Source organism: Sus scrofa, chromosome 9 (assembly GCF_000003025.6).
Source record: "Sus scrofa isolate TJ Tabasco breed Duroc chromosome 9, Sscrofa11.1, whole genome shotgun sequence".
Lineage (NCBI taxonomy): Eukaryota > Metazoa > Chordata > Mammalia > Artiodactyla > Suidae > Sus > Sus scrofa.
In genome coordinates, this window is record NC_010451.4 from 98,462,697 (window position 1) to 98,488,870 (window position 26,174).

The window sequence follows — 26,174 nt, forward strand, 5'->3', positions numbered from 1 at the left end:
GGTATATAAGAGGGTTGCTACACCGTGAACTTGTCTTGGCTAACTAGGCTAAGATTCACTGAAATCACTGTGGTCCTGAACACAGGAGTATCAGTAGGTGCAGAATGAAAACACTGACAGAAGCTTCCTCTTTCTCTTTCATAGAAGTAAAGGGCAAAAACTCATTCAATAATAACCACTTTGACAGGTCCAAGTTGGGGAGGGAGGCATTATTGATAAATAAAAGCCAATCTCCTTCTAGTGTAACACCTTCTGTAACTTAGGAAAGACAGGGTCAATGTGTGACACTATGACACAGGTCATGCCCATAGAAAGGGAATGAAAGCTGAAGCAAGCAATTCTTTGGATGATTTCTGGTGGTGTATTTTGAAATTGCCAATCTGGAAAAGTCAGGCAATCAATTCTACTTTGCTCTTCAGGAGTGGGTTTTGAGTTTAATGGTTTCTATCTTGTCCCATTCATTTCACAGTAAACATTTTAGTTGAAAAAATAAATTTCCTTATTTTTATTTTAAAGAATAAAAATAAAAATAATTACAGAAGAGGGCCTATCTGGACCTTTCTTTGGAAATTGTTAAAAGGTGTTTTATATTTCTTCTTTCTTTTTTTGTTTGTTGGTCTTCTAGATGTTAGGTTTTTTTTTCCTAAAAAAAATGCATTATTTTTCAGTGCATCTCTTATCTTTTAAGTGAGAGCATAAGGGATATGGTAGCAATTAAAATAAAGTGACCAATTCAAGATCCTGTTAGTTAAGGGGTGGGAAGTATAGAGAAAGTTTGTGATGGAGTTCTTCTCTTGCTCTGGTGGAGTTGAGAGCATGACCTAGAAAGACTCTAGATCTAAAACTGAGCTATTGTTAGTAACAGAGCTATTGAAACCTAACTTTCAGTTTGAACTTTAAGCCTACCCTAGAAGAAGACCTGTTTTCTTAATGAGCATTCTACACAAGGTCATGTTTATGTAACTCGTCCTTAATTGGGCTTTGTGAGAAGGGGATTCAGTCTGGGACCTCAGCAGGTGGACAGTTACCAAATGGACCTAGCTTATTAGCAAAGGGGATGGAACTCTAGCCTTAGTACAATATGTACTCTGATGGATTCAGCAGTAACTGATCAGCAGTCCTTATAAGGCAAAACAGAAAACCTCTTCTTTCCTCAGCTAGTAGTATCCAAGCTAAGTTGCAAGTTTTTTTGTGAGCTGAGGGCTGGGTGGTGTTATAGGCAGATTTACGTGACACTTTTCTTTGTGTGGTTTGCAGATATCCTGACAAGGGCTTTGATGATAATTATTGCCGCAATCCTGATGGCAAGCCGAGGCCATGGTGCTATACTCTTGACCCTGACACCCCCTGGGAGTATTGTGCAATTAAAATGTGCGGTAAGTTAGGGTCAAATTTATTGCTTCCTGTTCCTCTCACAGACTGGATCTAAGCAGGTGATTATTAGTGAGACAGGTTAATAACTATTTTACCTGATGCTTTAAAGTGTATAGGTTTTAACCTTTGAAGAATGTGTTTACGTAATCCTTCCCAATCTTTTGCATTTTCAGAGGGCCATTATTTTGAAAGAGATACATATACAAGTGCACATACACACACAAGACATTTGTACTATGGCAAATGCCTAAACATTCTCATGTTATCAAGAAAAAGAGAAAAAAATCTACAGAGGGTAAAAAAAAAAAAGATCAGGGATTATGTGTAGTGTGATAATGTCATCAGGGCCATAAGAGCTAGGATCTTAAGGCTTTTACCTTCCAATCCTGTATTCTTTCCCTACCTATCCTCTCTGATATACCATGAGCTGTTAACTGACTATGAAACTTCTGGTGAGTGACAGCTGCGATGAAGAAAAACAAGTCAAATAGAAGGTTCTCACAGACATCTCTAATGTCAAGTAGCTGATCCTCACCTCTCTAGCTGTCTTTGTACACAGCCTGTATTCTTTTTCAACTTGTCTTTCAGCATTGCTACAATCCTTCTCTATACTGGCCTTTACCCAATTCTCCTGAATTTATGATGAAGGCTTCTTTTCTTACTTTATGATATCCCTTTAAATCTGCACACTTGATCTCCTCCTCTATGGATAACTCACACATTGTTATTCTTCTCTGAAATAATCCTAGATGATAACTGAACATAGATATGCTTTTATTTCTATGAGTACAGGTCTTATTTTTCAACTGGATCCTAAAATGCTTTCAGGTCAGTAGAATTGAATAAATTTAGTAAGGTTAATCATGTTATAAATTGGCTTGTAATATAAAGATATGTATATATAGAGAGAAATATAAAGACAAATAATCTACACAAAATCAAGCACCAGCACCCAGAATGAAAAGTATACAATTAAGAGTATATGGGTAGGGGTTTGCATATTTTCCCATATTGGTATGATGGGGATATTCCTTTGAACAAACCTAGTCGGTATTATCTACACTATGATACTTACAGTGTAAATCTCTCTCGACTTAGACCTACTACTAAAAGGAAATGTTCTGGACAATTCATATAAAACCCATAGAAAGGGGATGTGCCTGGCATATGTGAAATAATTGCAGACTCTGGAAGGCTTTCAATGTGAACACAATGTTCCAAGGAAATTGAACCATCTGTTTAGTCCTTTAAAATAAAAGACAGCTCTTGTGACAGTATTTCTCTGTATGATTAGGTTAGCTCCTCTCATTGACTTTTTAAATCTTGTTAATCTGTCCATCATTCTAGATCAGTTAGGTACAATAAACCAATTGTTTCCCTTCCAATTTTTTTTTGTGTGTTTTAGGTCCTCATAAATTTTCTCTGGAATAAGACCAGTCTACATATATTTACACGCACACACGTGCACACCCTCCCACACACATATATGCATAGTCACCTGCATATTCACCTTTCAACTGGCATGCACAAGACTGGATATTTTTTCTTGTTTTTCTTTGTTTCAATTTACATTTATACACTTGAATTCCACATTGTTCACTCACTAAGATCAACTTTTCTGCTACATTAAAAATTTTAAAATTAAAATATAGTTGATACATAACGTTGTGCCAATTTCTGCTGTACAACAAAGTGACTCCATCACACACACACACACACACACACACTGTTTTAAAAAGCTATTGTTTTCCATCTTGTCCGTCCCAGGAGACTGGATGTAGTTCCCTGTGCTCTACAGTAGCACTTTATTGTCTATCCATTCTCAATGTAATAGTTTGTATCTATTAACACCAAACTCCCAGTCCATACCACTCCTTCCCACTCCAACCTCCTTGGCAACCACAAGATTTTTGTCCATGGCTGTGAAGACTATGTATTTTTAAAAGACATTGGGAGAGAAAAAAATAGATATGACATTTTTAACTATTAGATTTATTTTTCTTTTTTGTCCTGTGTTGGCTATTTATACAATTGACATGCAACAATTCCATGGCTTTGTTAAACAGAGGGTGGTGTGTAGGATGCCAGTTCTAAGAAAATGGTGGTAGACTTTGTGAGCGAAACGTATATACAGTTGAGCCTTGAATAACTTGGCAATTAGGTGGTGCCAACCCTCTGGGGTTCAACTGTATCTGTGATTTCAACCAACTGCAGATCATGTAATACTATAGCATTTACTACTGAAAAAAATCAGTGGGTATGTAAACCCATACAATTCAAACCCATGCTGTTCAAGGGTCAGCTGTAGTTAAGATAAAAGTATTTTTAGCTTTGGGAATATTTTTTCAATATTTTATTACAGAACAGGTTTTAAAATGTAAACATATATAGAGACTACACTTTTACTAATATTAATGAAATAAACTGGGATTCAGGAATTCTGGACAGCATTAGAGAGAATGTCTTCCAGATATTTTGGCTTATACATATAGCAAATTCTATAATACAAAACTAAGAAATTTGGTGATGGTTTTAATTTGTATTAATTTTCTATTCCTGCATAACAAATTATCAAAAACACAGTGACTTAAAATAATGAATATTTTTTGTCTCATGGTTTTTGTGGGTCAGAAGTTAAGGTGTGAGTCAGGTGGGTTCTCTGTTTAGGGTCTAACAAGGCTACAGTCCTGGTACCTACCAGACCTACTGTCTCATCTAAGACTTAGTGTCTTATTTCAATTTCACTAGTGTTTGGCAGAATTCAGTTTCCTGTGGTTGTAGTGCTGAGGGCCTCAGTTCCCAGACACTGCCTGATATTTTCTATCATATGACCTTTTCCACAATATGGCAGTTTACTTCTTTTAAGGCCAACCAGTAACTTTCTGCTACTTTGAACCTCTGACTTATGCTCCCTTATTTATTTATTATTTTTTTTTTCAAAACTATTAACATTTTATAGGCCAAATTTACCCAAGATTCTGCACTGTCCAAAGAACTTGTCAGGAAATCATGTCTTTTAGAACTGCTATAAAGTTTCCTTTTCCCTTAATAAAGTTTTGAAAGGTAAAAATAAGTGTTTTATTTTTCCTGGGAAAATAGGATATCTTTATTTGAGACAATGACTGAAAAATAAGTGGTACGTTTTTGCCTCTACACTATGATTCAATGCATAAAGTTCTGTATCCTCTTTTAAAGAGCTCACCTGATTAGGCCAGAACCACCCATGGACATTTTCCTTTGATTTAAAGTCAACTGATTGGGACTTTAATTACATCTGCAAAATCTCTTCACTTTTGTTGTACAACACAAGCTAATTATAGGAGTAGCTCTCTCATTATATTCACCAGTTCTACCTACACTCAAGGGGAAGGGATTACATCAATGGGTGGGGATTTTAAAGGCCATATGAGAATTCTATACATATATTTTCATGCATTGGTTGCAACAGAATATTGTCACTTTTTATTTGTATCAATTTATTTGGGGATGGTTTTCAGGTTATCTCTCAGTCTCAACTGCTTAAATTCATTCTGAGTTTTCGTATGTTTGAAGAAAAGAATAGGGTTTATGATTGTATTGCAAACATTTTCTATGAAGTTGAAAGGGGATTTAAAAACTTATTTTATTATATAATAAGCATATTAGAAAATTATAATTGTTACTATTTATTTTACAACTACAGAAAGATGCTTTCTTTCTGTGTGCTATTGATAACACTTATTTCAGCTCTACAAAAAGACTGTGATGAAATAGGTCAGTAAGGAAGATGTACAAAAACAAGAATGGAGCAGCAACACAATATTCAAAACATGGTAATTAGGTTAATATGGCATGGGATTGGATGAAAACAGAGAAATGGAAGAAGATGAGAAAAAAAAAAAAGATTGATGTGAGGCAGATGAAGTAGGATCTAAGAGTAGCCCATTCAGTTGTCATGAGAAGCACGGAAAGTGATCTTATCTGATTTGGATCTATAACACTGGTTTCCAAATTGGTGTCCGTGAAACCCAGAGGAACACAAGACTGACCTAGAGGTTTATGGGCATGGATAGGTTAAAGAGCTCAAATTCTAGCCCTTCTTTTTCCATATGAATTCTCTCCCAAGTCTTCTGCTTAAGATGTATGTGTTTGCAAGGCGTCAGTCAAGTTCAACATCCTACCTTCCCATGGACAACTGCATTTCCCACTTTGCTGAAAAAAAGGCAAACTGCCAATGCTTCCTGATTATTAACATGGTGCATTGTCCTGGGGTGTAAAAACCCCAGGGTCACTAAACAAAGAGACCTTTGAAAATACTATATATTCACACTGATTATCATTTATGTACTACTAATAATTATATAACTGCATCCATAATATATAGACATACATATATATGTTTGCGTGTGTTTGTGCCTGTGACTGTACTGTGTATTTATCTTGTAGAATTTTGTAGTCACAAAAGTTATTTTTAAATTTTGGTATATAAAAATCTTTCAGGAAATTATTAGGGATAAGGAATAAAGACTCTCAAAATACATTATACTAGAATAACATTTTGTGAGTAATATAATGTACATTTTATCCAGAAAAAGATAGGTGTCAAATACCTGGGGTATTTAGAGCCCATTAAATCATTTAAAAGAGTGGTGTAAATTTTGTCTTTTAAAAAATGTTAACAGTTAAAACGTGCTAGAAATCACATCTTTCACAGCTATTTAAACCTAGCATTAAAAATTATAGATGTCAACTAAAAATATGAGAGAATATAAATAATTTCTCTAAATTATTTTAGTAACAGGAGCAAAAAACAAAAACAAAATGAAAAAACCAACGAAGTTGAAGACCACTGACCTGGAGGAAGTACTCTGTATTCTGGGTAATTAGTATGGAAAGGTGTGAGCAAGGAGGCAGGTCGCTCTGATAAGAACTGATTTTAACAGGCCAGTAAGAAATAAAGAGAATGTATCTAAGGCACTAAGACAGTAACAAGGTGAAGAGGGATGTGAACAATATTAAAGAGTCAGAATATCTCATATATAATGATGAACTGGATGAACTGTGTAATGAGATAAGGGAAAAGTAAAGTCTAAAATCTTCCTAAGTTGTTGGGCAGATGATGTATATTTAAGTGAGATATAAATTTGAAAAAAAAAAAGATAATACATTTAGTTCTGCTTACAATGAGATGCAGGTGCATATTCCCTGAAGATCATTCAAATTCATAAGTGAATAGTGATAGTAAAAGCTTGGGGCACAGCAGGAACCCCAGAACATAGAAGGAACATAAAGAGGGTTTTTTGCCCCCTTTCTGTAGAATTCATTAAATAAGTATTTACCAAGTAGCTCTTATCATCAAGTGCTTTTTTAGATCCTGAGTATATAGAAGTGAATGAAACAGACAGAGACCTATGATAAAATTGAAACTTCAGAACTTTAGCATAACCTAGTAAAGTAAAAGCTGACATTGCCTTGACTCCAGGACATTCACGCCAGAGCCAAGGTTTTGAATACCACTCTCAGTTCCTTTTATTTGCTAAAAAGCTGAATGAACTATAAATTTATACTTGTCACTGTGCTTCCAATCTTCTAATCTTACAATCAGTGTATCACTGAAAGTGAAGGGTTGGATGTTGCTTGTCACCTGACAAATGTGTACTAGAATGTTCCAGGACAGGCCTTTCTCAGTCCTCCTTCACACCAAATTCCTCACAAGGTGATGTCTACCCAAATGACAGCAGCCCACACATAAACATAAACAGCCTTCCAGAAATATTGAGTTTAAAAAATTTTTTTAAACAGACTTCCAGGTCAATGGAATTTTAAGACCCTGCAAACATACAGTAAGATCAGAAGTTTCTTTTTTTTTTAATTTTTATACAGTGTTTAAATGAAGTACTGATTTTTCTTACAGTTTTCCCCTATAATAATAACTTAATATGCTGAATAACATTTTTTTCCTACACACTAGTTCATTATTTTTCAGAGAATAGTATTTGTTAGGACAAATGCTGTTTTTCTGAAGTGAACTTTAGTAGCTCTTTGGCAACTAAAAAGCTAACTTGTAGTTGATGGCCCTTAGAAAATCCTACATTATTTTAATCAGTTGTTTATAGACTTATTATATATATATATATATATTTTTTTTTTAATTTTTTTATTTTTTAGGGCCATACCCATGGCACATGGAGGCTCCCAGGCTATGGGCTGAGTCAGAGCTGTAGCTTCCGGCCTACACCACAGCCACAGCAACATGGGATTTGAGCCACATCTGTGACCTATATCACAGCTCATGGCAACGCGGGGTCCTTAACCCACTGAGTGAGACCAGAGATCGAACCTGCGTCCTCATGGATGCTAGTCAGATTCGTTTCTGCTGAGCCACAACAGGAACTCCTGTTTATAGACTCCTTGGACTGAAAATATCTTTACACACTACTGAGAACACCAAATTGTCTCTGTGGGTTATATGAACAAATATCTACTATATTGGAAATTTTTTTTGAATTAAGATATTTATTAATTCATTAAAAATAAGCTCATTGGATATGAATAAATATAACATATTTTAAAAGAAAATAGCTTTTTCCCCCAGAAAACTAGGAATAAAATAAAATTGTTTTCGATGTTTTGAAAATTTCTTTAATGTTACTTAGAAGAAGATTATCTCATATTTGCTTCTGCATTCAGTCTTTTGGGATATCAGACATCAAATGCACCTGGAAATTCCACTGTATAAAGAAAAGCAACATTTTTGCATTGTTATAAAAACAGTTTTGACTGCCTAGATCCCTGAAAAGATCTCTGGAGCCCCAGGTATCCCTCTGAGAACAACTTTTTTGCTATGTGTCAGACATGTAAGGCTGCTGTCCCATTAAAGTACATTAACTGGTATATACCTGTTGGCTGTTGCAATTTTTCTCCACCTTTTATCACCAGCAACTTACCTGGTTGGAGATTTATATCATTGATTATCTTCCTCTCTGATTCTCTTATAGAATGGTCTAAGCTGCTTTTTTAAGCTCTCTTCTGCATGATTGGTACCATCACTGATACAGTTTTAAATCCAAAATCCTAGAATAATCCTAAAGATGCTTTTTCCCTCACCCCCCACATCTGATCTGCAAACTTTATTTTCTATGTACCTCTCAAACCTTCATTTCATTTTATCACTGTCTCCTTTATCAGAGACCATTATTCTTCATTCTGAATATTTGGATGGCCTTCTGAGTGAAGTTATATCGTTATATCCATATTTGTTTTCCCCTCAAATCCCTTCTCTAACCTGCAAACAATATTTTTTAAAACCTGAGTTTATCATTTCCTATGCCTAGCAAACCACACACATACCTACACACAGGCCTGTTTAAAACTCTTTAATCATTTCCTCTGATCTTAGGACCTAGACAAAACAAAACCATCCTTTACTCCTTCACCTGTATCTCTAGCCTCATATACATTTCTCTGCATGCTCTCTGTCCCAGCCAGAATAGTTTTCTTCCTCTACTTCATATTTTCCATATTCTCATTATAGTTCCTTCTCTCCGGCTATCTCCTCTGCCCTTGAAAAATGTTCTCTCCCTTCCTTACCTAGTTGACAGCCACCTATTGTTCAAATTTCAAGTCACTTATCATTTCTTCATCTGACTTCCCTGACTGGGTCAAATTCCTTATTGTTTAGTTAGAGCAACATAAACCTCTCTTTCCATGTACTTCTCAGAGTTGTGTTTACATTTATTTTTGAAGTTATTTGGTTAGTATTGCTATCAAAATTTGTAAGCTCCAACAGAGTAAAGACCTTTTTTTTTTTTTTTTTTTTTTTTTTTTTTGTATCTCATAGACTTATCACATTGCCTTGTACTTGACAGGAGTTCAACAAGTTTTTGTTGAATGAATGACTGTTGACTTCCTACACAGTAGTAGTTTTTCATTTTCTTTCAGTGTTTGCTGGAATTTAATCTGTACTTTTTGATTTTCATATGAAAACTGGGCTTTTCCCAAACATTGCCAACCAGGAAGACTTGTTTCCCTATCTTCTTTGCACCACTTCAATTCTTGTCAGGGTTTGTGCTTTCCTGAGCTACTTTTGTTCATTTGCTGTTGGTTGCCTTGAGGGTTTTTCCTTCAAAAAAATAAATAACTCTTGCAATGTTTCTTTACATGTTGTCATGTTATTTTTCTCTTCCCCCTACTTTCCTTCTTATTTTTTAAACTTCTAGATATGTAAGTGTCCAGAGCCATTTTGCTTATTTTTAACAGCTTTATTGAAGTCTAATTGACATTTAAAAACATCACATGTTGGGGTTCCCATCATGGCTCAGTGGTTAATGAATCTGACTAGGAACCATGCAGGTTCAATCCCTGGCCTTGCTCAGTGGGTTGGGGAGCCGGTGTTGCCGTGAGCTGTGGTGTAGGTTGCAGACGCGACTCGGATCCTACGTTGCTGTGGCTCTGGCATAGGCTGGCGGCTACAGCTCCAATTAGACCCCTAGCCTGGGAACCTCCATATGCCGTGGGTGAGGCCCTAGAAAAGACAAAAAAACAAAAAATAAAAATAAAAACATCACATGTTTACTGTACACAATTTGATGGGTTTGAACATATGCATATGCCCTTGACTCCTCCACAATCAAAATAATAGCTATATTTATCCCTTCAAAAGTTTCCTCCTGCCCCTCCTTACCATTTTTTTGTATATGTTGTAAGAACATGTAACTTGAGATGTACTCTCTTCATACGTGTTTTGTATACAATATTGTTAGTTATAGGTCCTACATTGTATGTAGGTCCTACGTTGTATGGTCAATCTCTAGAACTTACTCATCTTGAATAACTGAAATTTTATACCTGTTGAACAATTCTCCATTTCAGAAGTTTGGCCTGAGCAGATCTTTGAGAGCTAAGATTTCTATCAAAAGTATCATTATGGACTGAATCGTCTCCTCTCCTCACAAAAATTCATATTTGAAGCCTAAACTCTTAATGCAACTGGAGATAGGGCTTTTAGGAGATAATTAAGGTTAAATGAAGTCATAATGGTGGGATCCTAATCCAATCAGATTTGTGACCTTATAAATAGAGGATGAGAGCAACTTTTCTCTCTTCTCCATATAAGAACACAGCAAAAAAGTATGTTATACCTATAATCTACAAGTCAGGAATAGAGCTCTCACCAGGAACCATAGGCTACCACCTTAATCTTGGACTTTACAGTTGCCAGAATTGTTAGAAAATATATTACTGTTTAAGCCACCCAGTCTTATTTTCTTATACAGCTCAGGAAGATATGTTGGCATTGGTACTAAATAAATTTTTCAAAAAATCTTCCTCTTAATAACTAATGTACATTGGCATCATTTAAAAAGAATATGGGGAGTTCTCATTGTGGCACAGTGGAAATGAATCTGTTTGATCCCTGTCTTTGCTCAGTGGGTTAAAGGATCAGGTGTTGCCCTGAGCTGTGGCGAAGGTCACAGATGTATCTCTGATTCTGTGTTGCTGTGGCTACGGTGTAGGCTGGAAGCTGCAGATCCAACTCAATCCCTAGCCTGGGAACTTCCATATGCCATGGCTGAGGCCCTAAAAAATAAGAACAAAAAAATTTAAAATTCAGTGTGTCTGTGTTGGTAAAATAATTTTAGCAAAATATTTTCTTTCTTAAAGAGAGCTGATTATTTCTCTAAATTTCATTAATTCATCTTAGGCCATAACAGATATTCACAGAAATAAAATTATCTTACTCTATTCTGTGTCAGAGAAAAAGAATGCTATCAATACCCCTTCTCAAGGGAAAGATCTTATATTTGGAGGTCTTTTCCAAATCATCTTCTAAGGAATAAGAGTCTAGAATTGAATTGAAGACCTTTCATGAAAGTCTTGCCTCTTGAACATTTTATACCAGAAAAGGCTTGGATAAAGTCCAGGGAAATTTTCAGATAGGAATCCCAGGTCCACATGGAAAGCAAATGTGCAAGCAATTTGAGGTTTGTATTTTGGAGGTCTTAAAACTATTTTCCCACGTTAATTTTAAAACAAGGAGCTCTTTAAATTTACATTGAGCCTGATCCCATCCTTTGCGGCCCAAAGGCACAAGTCTGTTGATGGGAGAGAGTAGCTTTACACATTGCTCTAAATCTTCAGGGACCATCATAAAGTAAATCCTACATCTCAATTGCTCTTCAGTAGCTGGGAGTAAGAAGTGGGTTGGGTTGAACTATTCCAGGAATAATCAGGTATTTGTCCAATGGCCTATGAAGGAACTTGTTCTTAGCTACAGGCAGAATAATAGTGACAGCTTGTCACCACTAAGAAATTTAGATTTTTTTGGAGAGTTAAGGGGAATCTAAATGTCAGGATTTACTTATTGCTTTCTGTAACATACATGCGTGCACCCACATTCTCCAGCTGCCATTCACAGACCTCTGGCAGGGCCTTGTAGTCTCTCTGCAAGGATTTGGCTAGCCTTTCACAGATAAAATCAGTTAGGTTAATTTTAAGTCATCTTGTTCTACTGGTCTCTTTCTGATGGGGGTCAAGATGGTTTTTCCAACATTTATACGACAGTTAATGTTTATACTCTCAGAAAATCTATTCAAATCTTAAAATTCTCTACCAAATAGGGTAGCAATCAGCTCAGAGCACATCCACACCAGCAAAATGAAATTAATGTTCCAAGGAGCACCCGCTGTATTTGATCATGTTCTAACAGGACAGTGAAAGATTTCCATAGCACATGTTGTTTTCCTTAAAGCATTTCCAAATAGAAAATTTTGTGTCAATCATCAAAGAAAAACATTCCTTCACTCATAGGCCACTGAGGATCATATAAATATCTTTGCATCTACTTCCAAAGGGTGACCACTACTGACACCCCTGGCAAAATATTTTATTTGTGAGGAACTCTCACAAGACTTCCTGGTATTTTCAGTGTGAGCTTGGTAGACATGCAAAAACATTTGTGGATGTGGGGATGCAGTATTTTAAAAACACGCTGCTTTGACTAAACTTGATCAGCTTCAGCTGATATTTGGGAATGTTTCTGTGCTTCTTTAGCACTTCACTTGGCCACTAGGGACTCTTCAATCCCTTCCCTTATTCAGGTCTCGTGTTTAAGTATTAAGTCCAAAGGAATAGTTTTCTCAACACTTAATAGCCCTTTCCAAATAAACTGGAATGAAAATTTGTTTTGTTTTTGCTCCAAGTTTTGATGTTTATATAGCAGGACAGCTCAAGGAGTTTATTCTATTGTAATTCAGGAACCATTTTTTTTTTTTTTTTTGAATCATAAGTATTCATGTAGGCAGCAAAGATCAAACATTTATATCATAGTTAATTGGTCTATGGACAAATCATTCATCATGGTCCCTATCAGATAATATTTATTAAACAGCTGCATGAAGTCTTACAATAACTCTTACTAATTGATGAAAACTATGTGGTTACCTTGCTGTACTAATATGTCTTTTTTGGATATATTATTTATTCTATACATTGCCACCAGAATTATGTGGTGAATTTTTGTTTATAGGCTCATTTTTAGCAGCTGAAAGTCAAGTGGGATAAATATAGATGCATTAACTTCAGAGGGTACTTTTTAATTAAGGAAAAATACTATGTGAATACTGCTAATTTGTAGTTAACAGCATAAGATATATTTCCATGAAATTAAAACACAAGAATAAGTAAAATTACCAAGTTGTTTGAGGTTATATGTTACAAAGATACAGATGCTTATTAAAATAAGAGGAAAAATACTAATATTAACTAATATTAATATTATTTAGATTCTTTACATCTTGATAAGGCCTGTCTTAGTTCAGGCCACTATAACATAATACCATAGATTGGGTGGATTCCAAAAAAACAGAGATATATTTCTCATAGGTCTGAGGCTGGGAATCCAATATCAAGGTACCAGCAGGTTTGATATCTGGAGAAGGTCTGATTCCTTGTTCATAGATGGCTAAGTTTCCCGTATGTACTCATATGGTAGAATAAGCAAGGGAGCTCTGCAGGGTCTCTTTTATAAGGGTAATTATCCCATTTCTGAGGGCTCAGCCCTTACAACCTAATCATTTACCAAAGGCCTAATCATTTACCATAATATTAGTTAATATTAGTGTTTTGCCTCTTATTTTAATAAGCATTTGTAACTTTGTCACATATAACCTCCTAATACGTAGAACAACATACCAATTTGAGAAAGACACATTCAGTTTATAGTAAGGCCTAGTGAAATGTTATATATATTCTGTACAATACTGCATTTTTCTTAATGTACAGTAATTCTTTGTATTCCTATAATTTTTGTAATTTTAAGAGGTTTTAGTTTCCAATTCCTAATTAGAAACTGTTAAATAATCCAAATTATTTAATCCAAATCCCAAATTTTTATCTGTTACAGCTTATATGAACTTTTCATGAATATTCAGTGACTTAAGTTCATTAATAAATCTTATTTTTTAATTTATTTTTATTTTCCATTTTTTTCATTTATAATGATTTTTATTTGTTCCACTATAGCTGGTTTACAGTATCTCTCAATTGTCTCCTGTACAGCCAGGTGACCCAGTTACACATACATGCATACATTCTTTTTTTCTCACATTATCATGCTCCATCATAAGTGACTAGATAGAGTTTCCAGTGCTACACAGCAAAATCTCATTGCTTATCTGTTCAAAAGGCAATAGTTTGCATCTATTACCCCAGACTCCCAGCCTATCCCCCCGCTTCCTCCTGGCAACCATAAGTCTATTCTCCAAGTTCATGCATTTCTTTTCTGTGGAAAAGTTCATTTGTGCCATATATTAGATTGCAGGTATAAGTGATATCATATGGTATTTGTCTTTCTCTTTCTGACTTGCTTCACTTAGTATGAGTCTCTAGTTCCATCCATGTTGCTGCAAATGGCATTATTTTGTTCATTTTCATAGAAGATATACAGATGGCCAACAAGCACATGAAAAAATGCTCAACATCACTGATTATTAGAGAAATGCAAATCAAAACTACCATGAGGTACCACCTCACACCATTCAGAATGGCCATCATTAATAAGTCCACAAATAACAAATGCTGGAGAGGGTGTGAAGAAAAGGGAACCCTCCTACACTGTCGGTGGGAATATAAATTGGTACAACCACTATGGAAAACAGTATGAAGGTACCTTAGAAAACTATACTTAGAACTACCATATGACCAAGCAATTCCATCTCGGGCATATATTGGACAAAACTTTCCTTGAAAAAGACACATGCAACCTCATGTTCATTGCAGCACTATTCACAATAGCCAAGACATGGAAACAACCTAAATGCCCATCAACAAATGACTGGATTAAGAAGATGTGGTATATATTCATAAATTTTAAAATGTACTAATGAAAGTTTAGAAAAAAAAATTATTTAACATAATTGTTCAAATTAAGATTTTATGATTGCTACCTTTTAAAGTGAAAGATTCCTTAATTAAACCTCGCTAGAACCTCCTCAATTGAGGTGCAAAATTAGTATAATTCCTTGACAATGAAATTTTAGTGCATCAGTCAGCAGTGAAACATTTTCCTCAATATTTTTATACAGGTAGTCTTTTCTTTGATATAGGATTTTTGTTATATAGATATTTCTTTTCACAAAGACTTCTAAAATTTGAAAACTTTACTCTCAAATTAGAAAAATACCTTCTTTTAGCCTTTAAATTTCATTTCCTCTTAATACTTTCTGATGATCAAATGGTTGCTTACAATTACTGAATTTAAGATATTGATTTCCTAATAATTGTGATAATATTTGTTTACTTTAATAATTTCCTTTATGAAAGCAGTGCAATTAAAATTGTTTTTGAGTTTAAGTCTCTATGTATTTTTTCAGATTTTAACTGTCATGAGTTATTTCTATGAGTGTCATTTAAAAAAACTTATAAAAAAATTACTTTGAAAAGCCACTCCTGTCTAACACACTCCAAAAATGATACCCAATACTTAATGTTACACCGAACTGTAGGCACAATGCTTCACTCTCTTACCTCCACACAGTCAGTTCTAAAATGTGAAGCTACCTTCACATAGTAAACAGCCCTCCTAACCTGCTTCCACATTAAGAAATTCCATCAAAATGGCCAAATTCCTAATCATGTCTGGATATATTCTTTTTTTTTTTTTTTTTCATTATTGTTTACGTTAGCATCTGGAAATCATACTAGAGTCCGAGGACCAGAGTGTGTTAATCTTTGATGGGCTCATCCTTGACCCAGGTACTAAATGAGATGTGATAGGCCCATACTTAGCCAAAGGTGGTCCTGATTAATACTGGGACTCATCAAGACTGGGTTCTTTGATTACAAGTCACAGTACCAAAGTAATACTGAGGAGAATGAATCAATAATACAAAAATAAAACATACAAAATAACTAGGAAAGTGAGAGAGTTGTATGACCCAAAACAGATCATGAAGTTCATGAGATTAGTGGAAGTGTTTTTGCTCTGACTGCCCTAACTTCGACCTTCCTCCCATTGTCAGTATTCTGAGTCCTGACTGAGGTCACAAGTTTGCTGCTCAGGAGCTTGTGTCCAAGAAGTAGGGGAATAAAAAATTTTCTTCTTAAAATGTTAAGCTAATGAATTGATATATTATGGTGTACATGTGTTTTTGTCTTCTTTCACATCATAGTTTTATAATTGGATATGCTATATGTCAGTATAAACTTGACCTTTTACCTGGTTTAGAGTTGTCAGGCTTTAAAGACTTCCACACATATACTCAGTTTCCTCACATCATTTAACAGTTGACTCAAATCATCAGAAAAATAGCTTAGCAGCATTTGTAGTTCCTCAGAACCTACAGAATCCGTCTTATTTTCTATTTCACCAAAAAACTTTAGGCACTATTAACATCATAATGAACTTGATTAAACAGCATCAACTTTTTCTATACAAGTAATTTCTCTGAGTTCAAAATTTTTGTTCTCCCTGAATCAATGTATATTATCAATATCAATATATACTAATTTTCTAAGTCATCAACTATCAATGACCATTTTTGGGTCAGTCTCTGGCCATTGTCTCATGTCTATTTGAATTTAATTTAGGATATTTTTCTGCTGCATTTCTATTCCCTAAAGTAGATACTCGAGAAATAAAAAGAATAAAAATAAAAAGCTGAAAAAGTTATTAAAAGAGCAATTTTTGGAAATCCACACATACACCATATTCTAAAGGTTGGGATGGTCATTAATTAATCCTCCTTTTTTTTCATTAAACTTTACAAATAACTCCAAACTTAGGCTCTACTTAGTCTGTATGGAATTCAATGAAATAAAGCTCTCAGCCACATAAGGTAGTAATTATTTGTAGGAAAGAAAGAAATTTAAAACAAACTAGAAGAGCTACTTTAAAAGAATTTACACTGCTAAATATGGAACACATTTTTTTCTCTCTTTTATTTTGTTTTTTAATTTATTTTTTATTGTTATTTCTCTCAACACACTTTTTTATTTTACTGTATAGCATGGGGACCCAGTTACACATACATGTATACATAATTTTTTCTCCCATTGTCGTGCTCTGTTGTAAGTATCTAGACATAGTTCTCAGTGCTACACAGCAGGATCTCATTGTTATTCATTCCAAAAGCAATAGTTTGCATCCATTAACCCCAAGCCCAATCCCTCCCACTCCCTCCCCCTCCCCCTGAGAATCCACAAGTCTGTTCTCTAGGTCCATGATTTTCTTTTCTGTGGAAAGGTTCATTTGTGTGTTATATTAGATACCACATATGAGTGATATCATATGGTATTTGTCTTTTATAGACATCCCTAGCCTCTGAAGGCATGTCTGATTCTGACCTCTCCTTTGGAGAAATGATACATCGAATTCCAGAATGGATGAATCAAAGGCATTTATTCAATTCGCAAATTATCCTAGAGGGTATCAACTTGAGTTTTATCCTGAGGCATCTTGAATAATCATTTAGGTTATAAAGGTAACTGGGGAGTTTACATGGAAATACAAACATGTTCATGCATGTTTTAGAAGGTATATAATTTTAGTTTCTCCAGAATGTTTTTAGTTATATTTTGTGCAAGTCAGTAGAACAAAGGTAAAAGAGAGAGTTCAAGTTAAAAAGTAATTTTGTACTTTTTAAAATCTTACTGAGATTTTCAGGATATTCATGAAGCACTGCAGCTGGACTAGGAAAAAGCAAGAAATAAATCTACCTCGGAACTATTTTTTTAATGCCAACAAGTTGATTAAGAAGAAAAATGTAATGTATTAGCTTAGAATATGTTTACCATTTTAGAGGAAAACGATGGTTACTACCATCACTAACTTTTATGTATTTAAGCAAACTAATTTTGGTAATAACTATATAGCCATTTCAGAAATATCATATATTCAGCTTGTAAAAGTTATAGTAACATATAGAAGTAAAATCAAGAATAATCAGTGTTTGAATGAAAGGAAAATTGGAACGGAGATAGTAATAGTGAGAAGTTAATATTTAAAGAAATAACTCTGCTCTCTAGAGCAATATTAATTTTCTTTTTCTTACTTTTTCTTATGGCCAACCTTAAAACACAGTACTAAAGTTTCCCAACTTGGTCACTATCTTACTTATAGATGCTTTTCAATTTCTAATGTAAGAAAAGTGATTTAAAGAAATATATATGAAATACTTAAACATTAATATAGATATTTTACTTTTAATTATGTATTTATTTTTCAGCTGTACCCATAGCACCTGGAAGTTCCTGGGCTATGGATCAAACCCATGCCATAGTTAGGTCCTATGCCACAGCTGCAGCAATGCTAAATCCTTAATCCTCTGTGCCACATGGGAACTTCTTAAGAGAGATATTTTATATCTAATATTAATAAATGAATAGACAGATTCAAGAAATTTAAATATTATTAAATTACACTTTTCCAAAGATAAAGGCAAGCTAGAATATTCTGTTTATAAGCAGAAAAATTACATGGTTGCGTCCATCATGATAACTCCTCCTTTAGGCTGAGTGAGCTAGTGATGATGATAAATTGAATTTTTTACTCCATTCAATTATTATAAAAACTTGTGACATAAAACAATGCAAATGAACCCTAAGAAGTATATGACAGATTGAAAGACTTTCTTTAAATTTATATTGTTTTACCAATAGCTCACAGTACTATGAATGACACAGATGTCCCTATGGAAACAACTGAATGCATTCAAGGTCAAGGAGAGGGTTACCGGGGAACCATCAATACCATTTGGAATGGAATTCCATGTCAGCGTTGGGATTCCCAGTATCCTCACCAGCATGACATAACTCCTGAAAATTTCAAGTGCAAGTGAGTAAATTAGGCAAATATTATATATTTCAGCAAGCCCTGGGGGAAATGAGGCAGAGTGTTTGCTTTTTCCTAATTTCTGTGTTAGGGATCTTTAAACTTTAGTGTGGCTAGGGAAAAATTAAAAGGCAGATTCATCCACCCAGGGAGTCTGACTCCTCAGGTTTGAAATTTGAACTTCAAATAATACATTTTAATAAACTCTCTTGGTGATTCTCAATCAGATGGTTGATGTACCGACCATGCTTTGGGAAACACATCCCTATGTTTTTTATCACAGCTTTGTTTTTGCAGGTCTATTAAATAAACTGATTAATGGTAATGATAACCAGGTAAGTTTCAAACTAGTGCCTTCTTAAATTTTCATATTAACTTTAGGATAGATTTTAAGTCACTTTAATTTCACTTAACATTATAAGCTGGTGAGGTTTTAGCCTTGAAAAAATAATTTTTAAAATTTTAAATGAATGTTTATCATTATTTCTGGATTTTCTTCAAAAGGGGGAAGGTAAAACAACTGTTTAGATGAACTAAGCCAAAGAAACTGCCCTTGAATATCAATAATATAGTTGTTATGTGCTTATCCATGACTGCTTTTCTTCACTACTTGACTTTTGTTGGACAGACAGCCACAATGCCATGTGTTTTTAAATTGTCCACCTTGTTATGGGGAACATAAAATGATTGCTTTTAAAATTTATAACACACGTGTCATTCATAGTGGCTTTGCTGAAATAGCACCTATAAATAACATATATTGGCTTTATGTAATTGGCTTTTAATAAGAGAGCTTAGCATTTCAAGATGGAGAACTATGAGCACTAGTTGGTCCATCCACTGAGAAGGGATATATTTTATGGGTTTTATTTTATTTAAAAAACTAGCCTATTCAGAGTTATATGCTTAGATAGTAAATATTCATCTATTATACTTTTAAAATTATCTTATAATAACAAATTTAGAGTTGCCACACTTGGTTTATTTCTCTCATTTTCTCTCTATTTTTGATCCAAGTGTTTCACACTTCAGAAATAAATATCTAAGTAAGAGAGGAGAGAAAATGAGGAAAGAATAGTAAGAGAGACAAAGGAGACAGTGTCAGAGCCGTGCACATCTTTTGTTAACTTCTAAAGACCAGTAATACTCAAGTAAGAGATTGGGTACATGCAATACCCAAATTAAACTTATCTGTAAGAAAAAGAGAATAAATATAGAAATTGAATCCACACATTCTGCAATTGAGAATGATCAAAAATTTAGCTGTTATATGCTACTGGAGTTTAAGCCACCCCTTTCTTAATTTTGCGATTTGTTCAAGAAAACCAAACATGAATATGAAAAAACTAAAAAGTGATCTGTGTTATAAAACTGACAAAATCAAATGCAATATTTTGTTCAGAGGACTGATGCATTTGCTGTTTGTGATCTAGCAGAGAACAGATTATATTGGCCAAGTGTTTCTGGTTGTATTAAACACTGTTAGTCCCAATACTGAGACTCCTTGCAAATGACGATCTTTAAAAGTCTGTAACTGAACAATACTGTCTGTGATGTACATGAATCATATAATCATTAACTTGTTCCAATAATTGTAAACAATTCTTTGTCAAGTGAAGGCAAAGAAGTTAGAAAAGAAAATTTGTACAAACCTTGACTCTCATTCCTTCTTAATCTAGATTAATGAGGTGCTTCTAGATACAGATTATAAAAGTCATTCTAAACTAAGCTTTTTTTGATAGCCTTAGATCTCTGTTCAATTATCTTGCCTTAAATTAACAACTTAAAATAAATTAACAAAACAATCATTTGTCTAAAATTACAAAGTTGTGTAAACTGTATGTAAAATTAAATGTACATATATTGTACTGACATAATTTTTTAAAACCTAAGTATAAATTGGTTAAAGGAAAGAAAATATTTTCTTCATCTTTCTAGTTAATAATTTTATCTTTTTATAAGAAGGGCAAAGGCTTAAATATGGTTTATATATGAATATTTGCTATACAATGACCTTATCTATTGGCATTCACTGTTCTCATAACCTTAAATAAAACAGTTTGTGTCAGGACATATTTTGGCTAAACTATTACTTGATGATTTTATAACAAAACTCAAGCTGCTTCTTTAAAAACTCTCGGTTTCTAATGGCCAATTTGGGTATTATTAAAATTGTAGTATTTTTAATTGGGCATAAGTGAAATAAATAATGTACCATCCAATAGACTGAATATTAATTTCCTTAAATTAACTTGGTTGGAGTTCCCGTCGTGGTGCAGTGGTTAACGAATCCGACTAGGAACCATGATGTTGTGGGTTCGATCCCTGGCCTTACACAGTGGGTTAAGGATCCAGTGGTACCGTGAGCTGTGGTGTGGGTCACAGACGCGTCTCGGATCCCATGTTACTGTGGCTCTGGTGCAGGCCAGCGGCTACAGCTCTGATTTGACCCCTAGCCTGGGAACCTCCATTTGCCGCAGGAGCGGCCCTAGAAAAGGCAAAAAGACAAAAAAAAAAAAAAAAAAATTATTAGCTTGGGATCTGTGAAATGAAAGTATATGCCTCACATTAGAGACCATTACCAGGGGAGCAAATCATAAATGCCACATTTTATTTTATGTGAACCTTGTATTAAGGTAAAATCCTTTACTAACAGATAATATTAGTTTAGGCTTTTTCCTTATTTAGAACTCTTAATATTTAATTATATTATACATGTACTATATTGACAACTTTTTCTGTATTTAGGTTTTCTATATTTTAATTAAGGCTTAATTTTATAGAAATATTTATAAAGATTTCAGGTAACTTCTATAAATCAAGAAAGAACTACTTTGCAATTAAAATAAATCTATGCAGTGAATTAAATCAAAGATATACAGAATTTAAGGAAGAAATATCTATCACTTTTTTGTGGAAAATAATTGAATAAATGGAACTTCATTTTTAAACAAGAGTAGTTAATGGCTACTAATTATAATAGACTTTCTTCTACAAAGAGTGATACATGTTGTTTCCCATTATTTATGGGTCATGAAAACATAATAAATAACAGAGCAGTTTCTAAAAATTTAACAGTTCAGAGTCCACATCTTGAGAATGAGTAAGAAGAATGAAGTAGTATTATTACTTTCTTCTGTGAAGCACTAGTGTTTGTGTGAAACTCCAAGACTTTGAAGAAAAAGACTTCTGACATCCGACAGCATTTATTTCAGTAATGTGGGTAGTATCAGTTGTGTACACTGAATTCTAAATTGTTATAACTTTCCTAAATCTAAGACATAGGGCTCTATTTATAGAATGCATACATTCTGGGATTCTAGAAATATAATAACACTGACTTCACCAGTGTAAGAACTCTGGCGATTTACATTAACATGCTTATTCTCAATAGGGACCTAAGAGAAAATTATTGCCGAAATCCAGATGGGGCTGAGTCACCATGGTGTTTCACCACTGATCCAAACATCCGAGTTGGCTACTGCTCCCAAATTCCAAAATGTGACGTGTCAAGTGGACAAGGTAATAGCTGACATTTTGCAGTGTGGGCATGATTAAATTTTGTGGAAATGCCTAAAGGGAGTACACATTTTACAGCAGCAGAACTATTTCTTGATTCAATGTTTTTGCTGGTTAGCAAACAAAATCAAGGCTGAAGTTGGATTTCTTTTACGTATTAATCTGTTCAATGGTTCTTTATTTATTTGAGTGTATGCTAGTGCCTGGGACAGTTTTAGGCACTGGGAATATACCAGTAAACAAAACGAAATTCTCGGACCGCATGGATCTAATGTTCAGCAAACAAAAAATAAGCAAAATTAAAATGGAGGTAGGAATAGTAAGTTAGTATAAATGCTAGAGAGATCAATATCCCAGAATTACAGGGAGGAGAATGTGGCTATTTTATATTTTAATAGTTTGAGAAGATCTTATGTATTAAGATAATATTTAAGGAGGACTTGAAAGAAGTGAGGGAGAAGCATGTGCCATGTGCACATATTTGTAAAGAGCATTCTAGGTAGAGGAAACTGCAAATGAAAATGGCAAGAGATGGGAGAGTGCTTTAAAAGTTAAAGAAATAGCACACCATTACAGCTGGTACAAAATAACAAGAGATGAGTTTAGAGAGCAATTGGGCTAAAACTGCACAGACATTGGAAGGATTTACATTTCCATTCTGAAAGAGAAGAAACTCTGTTGTGTAGTTCTGAGAAGGGAAATTCAATGATCTGACTTAAATTTTAACTGTATGACTCTGACTACATTATGAAAAATAGCCAGAACTTCTGACAAGGGCCAAAAGAGGGGAATCAAATTATTATTTCAGTAATTCAGGCAAGAGATGAGAGTGATGTGGACTAAGGTGTTAGCAGTAGATGATATGTAGCAATAGGATTTGGGATAAATCCCCATTGTACTGGAAAATATAGACAAGGTGAAAAATAATTGTTACAGGGAGCACTGGTTGAGAAAAGTCACATTGAAGTAGGCTTTAAACATCGTTTGTCAAAAATTAATAATAATGTTGGGCTCTGGGCATTTATTGGTATATAATGAATTGGAAGTTATGATTTTTAAATAATTATATTCTCTCACATAAATATGATTATGATGGTCATGGCCATGGTCAGTCCTAAATCATTCTAAAAAGTCCAAGCCAAATTTAAGCTCCATTTCATAGATTTATTGCCCTATACATATTACTTCCATCCCCCGACTTTCTCCTCAGTGCCGTTTTTTGTGAACTACTCTGAATACAGTTGAGAGGGAAGAAGGGATGAATCCCTTTTCAGTCAATTTCACTCTTCTTGGGAGATTTTAAAGGTCAGTTGGAAATAAAGTTAAAACCAATGATTAAGGAAAGTTTAGTACCAGCTGGATCTTCTTTGTTCCTGCCTTATCCATTTAAACAATTACTGATAATTTCTGGCTGATAGATAAACTACCTAATTCCACCTAAGCTAATTTGTAAACTTATTGTGATATTAATAAATAGATGAACATATTTTTCTGATACCAAACAAATTTATTCTAAGTTTTTCCTAGAAGCGTAAACATATAACTCTACTAAGGAAAAACCTTGAAAAACAGGAGTGATTAGAGATAAAAAATCCTATTAGATATTAAAATATCTTATAAATAGTTTATAATTAAAAAATATAGTTCCAACACATGAGTAAATTGACAATTAGAACAAAACACAGAATACAAAAATAGATTCCTTACTGAGATTTATTACACTTAAAATGTGTTTTTTCACTGGGTAAAAAATAAACTTTTAAAACAGAATGATGATCCATAAAGTAACCATTTCTAAAAATAATAAAATTAAATCCATGCCTTGCACCATACCCAAAAATAAATTCCAAATGGATACATGATATGAATGTAAAAAGGGAAACTATAAAGATGCTAGAAGTAAAATTGGAAGAATGCCTTTATAACTTAGATGTGGTGGAATGCTTTCTAATTAACACTCCAAATCTAATGGCAGTAAAGGAAAAAAAAAGATATATCACATCAAAAACTTGCCATGGTAAAAAACTTAAACAAACCTGTAATATTTAAATTCAAAAGACTTGATAAATTTGAAAGTAAATTTTAAAATGCCTATCACAGATAAAGAGAAAACTTTTTAATATATAAAAACCATGAAGCTGAAAAATACAGGACCAAAAAATTAAATAATGGAAAAAAGATATAAACAGAAAGATTTCTTTAAAAATAAATAAAAATTACCTTAAACATATAAAAATTATGCTTAAATTCATATATAATATGACAAACATAAAATATATAAGTATTGAGATTTCTCATAATATGAGACTATTTCTCATATATAAATTCACAAAAACTCAAAAGTTTGACAGCACTGTCTTTTGGTAAAGCTGTATGGGGAAATTAAATCTCACACCTTGCCCTTGGGTGTCCAAAATGGTAAAATCCTTATGGAACAGAATATTACAATAATTAAATTTCATATGCACTGACCTTTTGGCCGAACAATATACTATCTAAATATGCAGCTCCAACAAAACATGTGCACAAGTTTTTTATTGTAGCATTTTCTACAATAGCAAAACAATCCACACCTACTCTGGCAAAGTCACACAATGGAATACTATGGATTTGCAGAAGGAATGATAAAAACTTCCATGAAATAACATGAAGTGATTTTCAGGTATATTATTAAAGAAAAAGCAAAACACTAAAATATATATTTGGTATTCTATTAATTATAAATAAAAGGATTTACTACTAGTAATAAAGAATGGGTTGTAATAATACATGTGTGCAATATATATACAAATTATATATTTATATATATTTGTACATATATAGATATAATTTTGCCAAAAGATAAAAAAAGAGCCATAAATAAGAAACTAATGAAATTTGTTATTTGTAATGGCAGGTAGTGTATAGAAATATAATGACACAGTAACAAAAGAGAAAATGAGAATACTCTGAGTACACATTTTCATATACTTTTGACTCCTAACCATTATTTGTGTTTTAAATGTTCAAAATATAACCTCAAAAAAGACAGGAAAAAAACACAGAAATGTGCATATCTGTATATCAAATAGATACCATTACTATGAAGAAGGAAAAAAATTACAGATAATTTTAAAACAGTTTTCTGACTGTATATAGCCTCCCTGGAATACCTTTAAAGCTAGATAACTGCAAATACCTTTTGAACTTTCAAGTGTAAGTTTGCTGTTAATATTAGGATATCTCAGCTTTGAAATTATTTTGTGTGCATTGTAGATTTGAGAAAATGAGCAAACATACTACTGTTACCAGGAATCAAGACTCTCACTATGGGAGAAAGGAAATATACAAAAGAAATGAAGAAGAGGAAGAATGCTAGTGCTAGACTGGAGTTTGAGGGATCAGTTATTCATGAACACACACACACACACACACACACATAGACACACACACACACACTCACAATGCCTAACTCCACCGAATGAAAGGGACTAGACAATGGCTCCTTGGTGAAGTTGAAGGTTCCAAGACTAACAAGAAAAATACTTAGCGAGGCTTGAATATATTTTGCCAGGAAGTTGGAAGTTAATAAGTGCTCAGAAACTCGTGTCTTCCTCTCAAAAACCCACAACCCAGATGTAATCATGAGGAAAACATCAGACATACCCAATTGATGGATATTTTACAAAATACTCTACCAATTGTCCTCGAAACTGTCGAAATCATCAAAAAAGAATGTTTGAGAAACTGTTACAACTAGAAGAGCTTAGAAAACATGACAATTAAATGAAAAGTGGTATCAAGTAGGATCCTAGAATAGAGAAAATATACTGGGTAAAAACTAAGAATATTTAAACAAAATATGGCCTGCAGTTAATAAAAATGCATCATTATGGTTAATAGTTGTGACAAATCTATCATACTAATATATGATATTAAAAGCAGGGGAAACTGTGTGGTATATTACAACTCTCTCTACCAACTTATACCTCTT

General features: G+C 33.7%; 1 protein-coding gene across 5 annotated transcripts in view; it reads left to right on the top strand.

Annotated features, from left to right (window-relative positions):
* Positions 1-26,174, top strand: part of HGF (hepatocyte growth factor) — a 75,803-nt gene that overhangs the window by 24,926 nt on the left and 24,703 nt on the right. For all 5 annotated transcript variants that reach the window (XM_005667687.3, XM_013979787.2, XM_003130222.5 and 2 more), the window contains 3 exons: positions 1,258-1,376; positions 18,511-18,685; positions 22,077-22,204. In XM_005667687.3, coding sequence (XP_005667744.2) covers positions 1,258-1,376; positions 18,511-18,685; positions 22,077-22,204 — 422 coding nt within the window. The remainder of the gene's footprint in view (positions 1-1,257; positions 1,377-18,510; positions 18,686-22,076; positions 22,205-26,174) is intronic.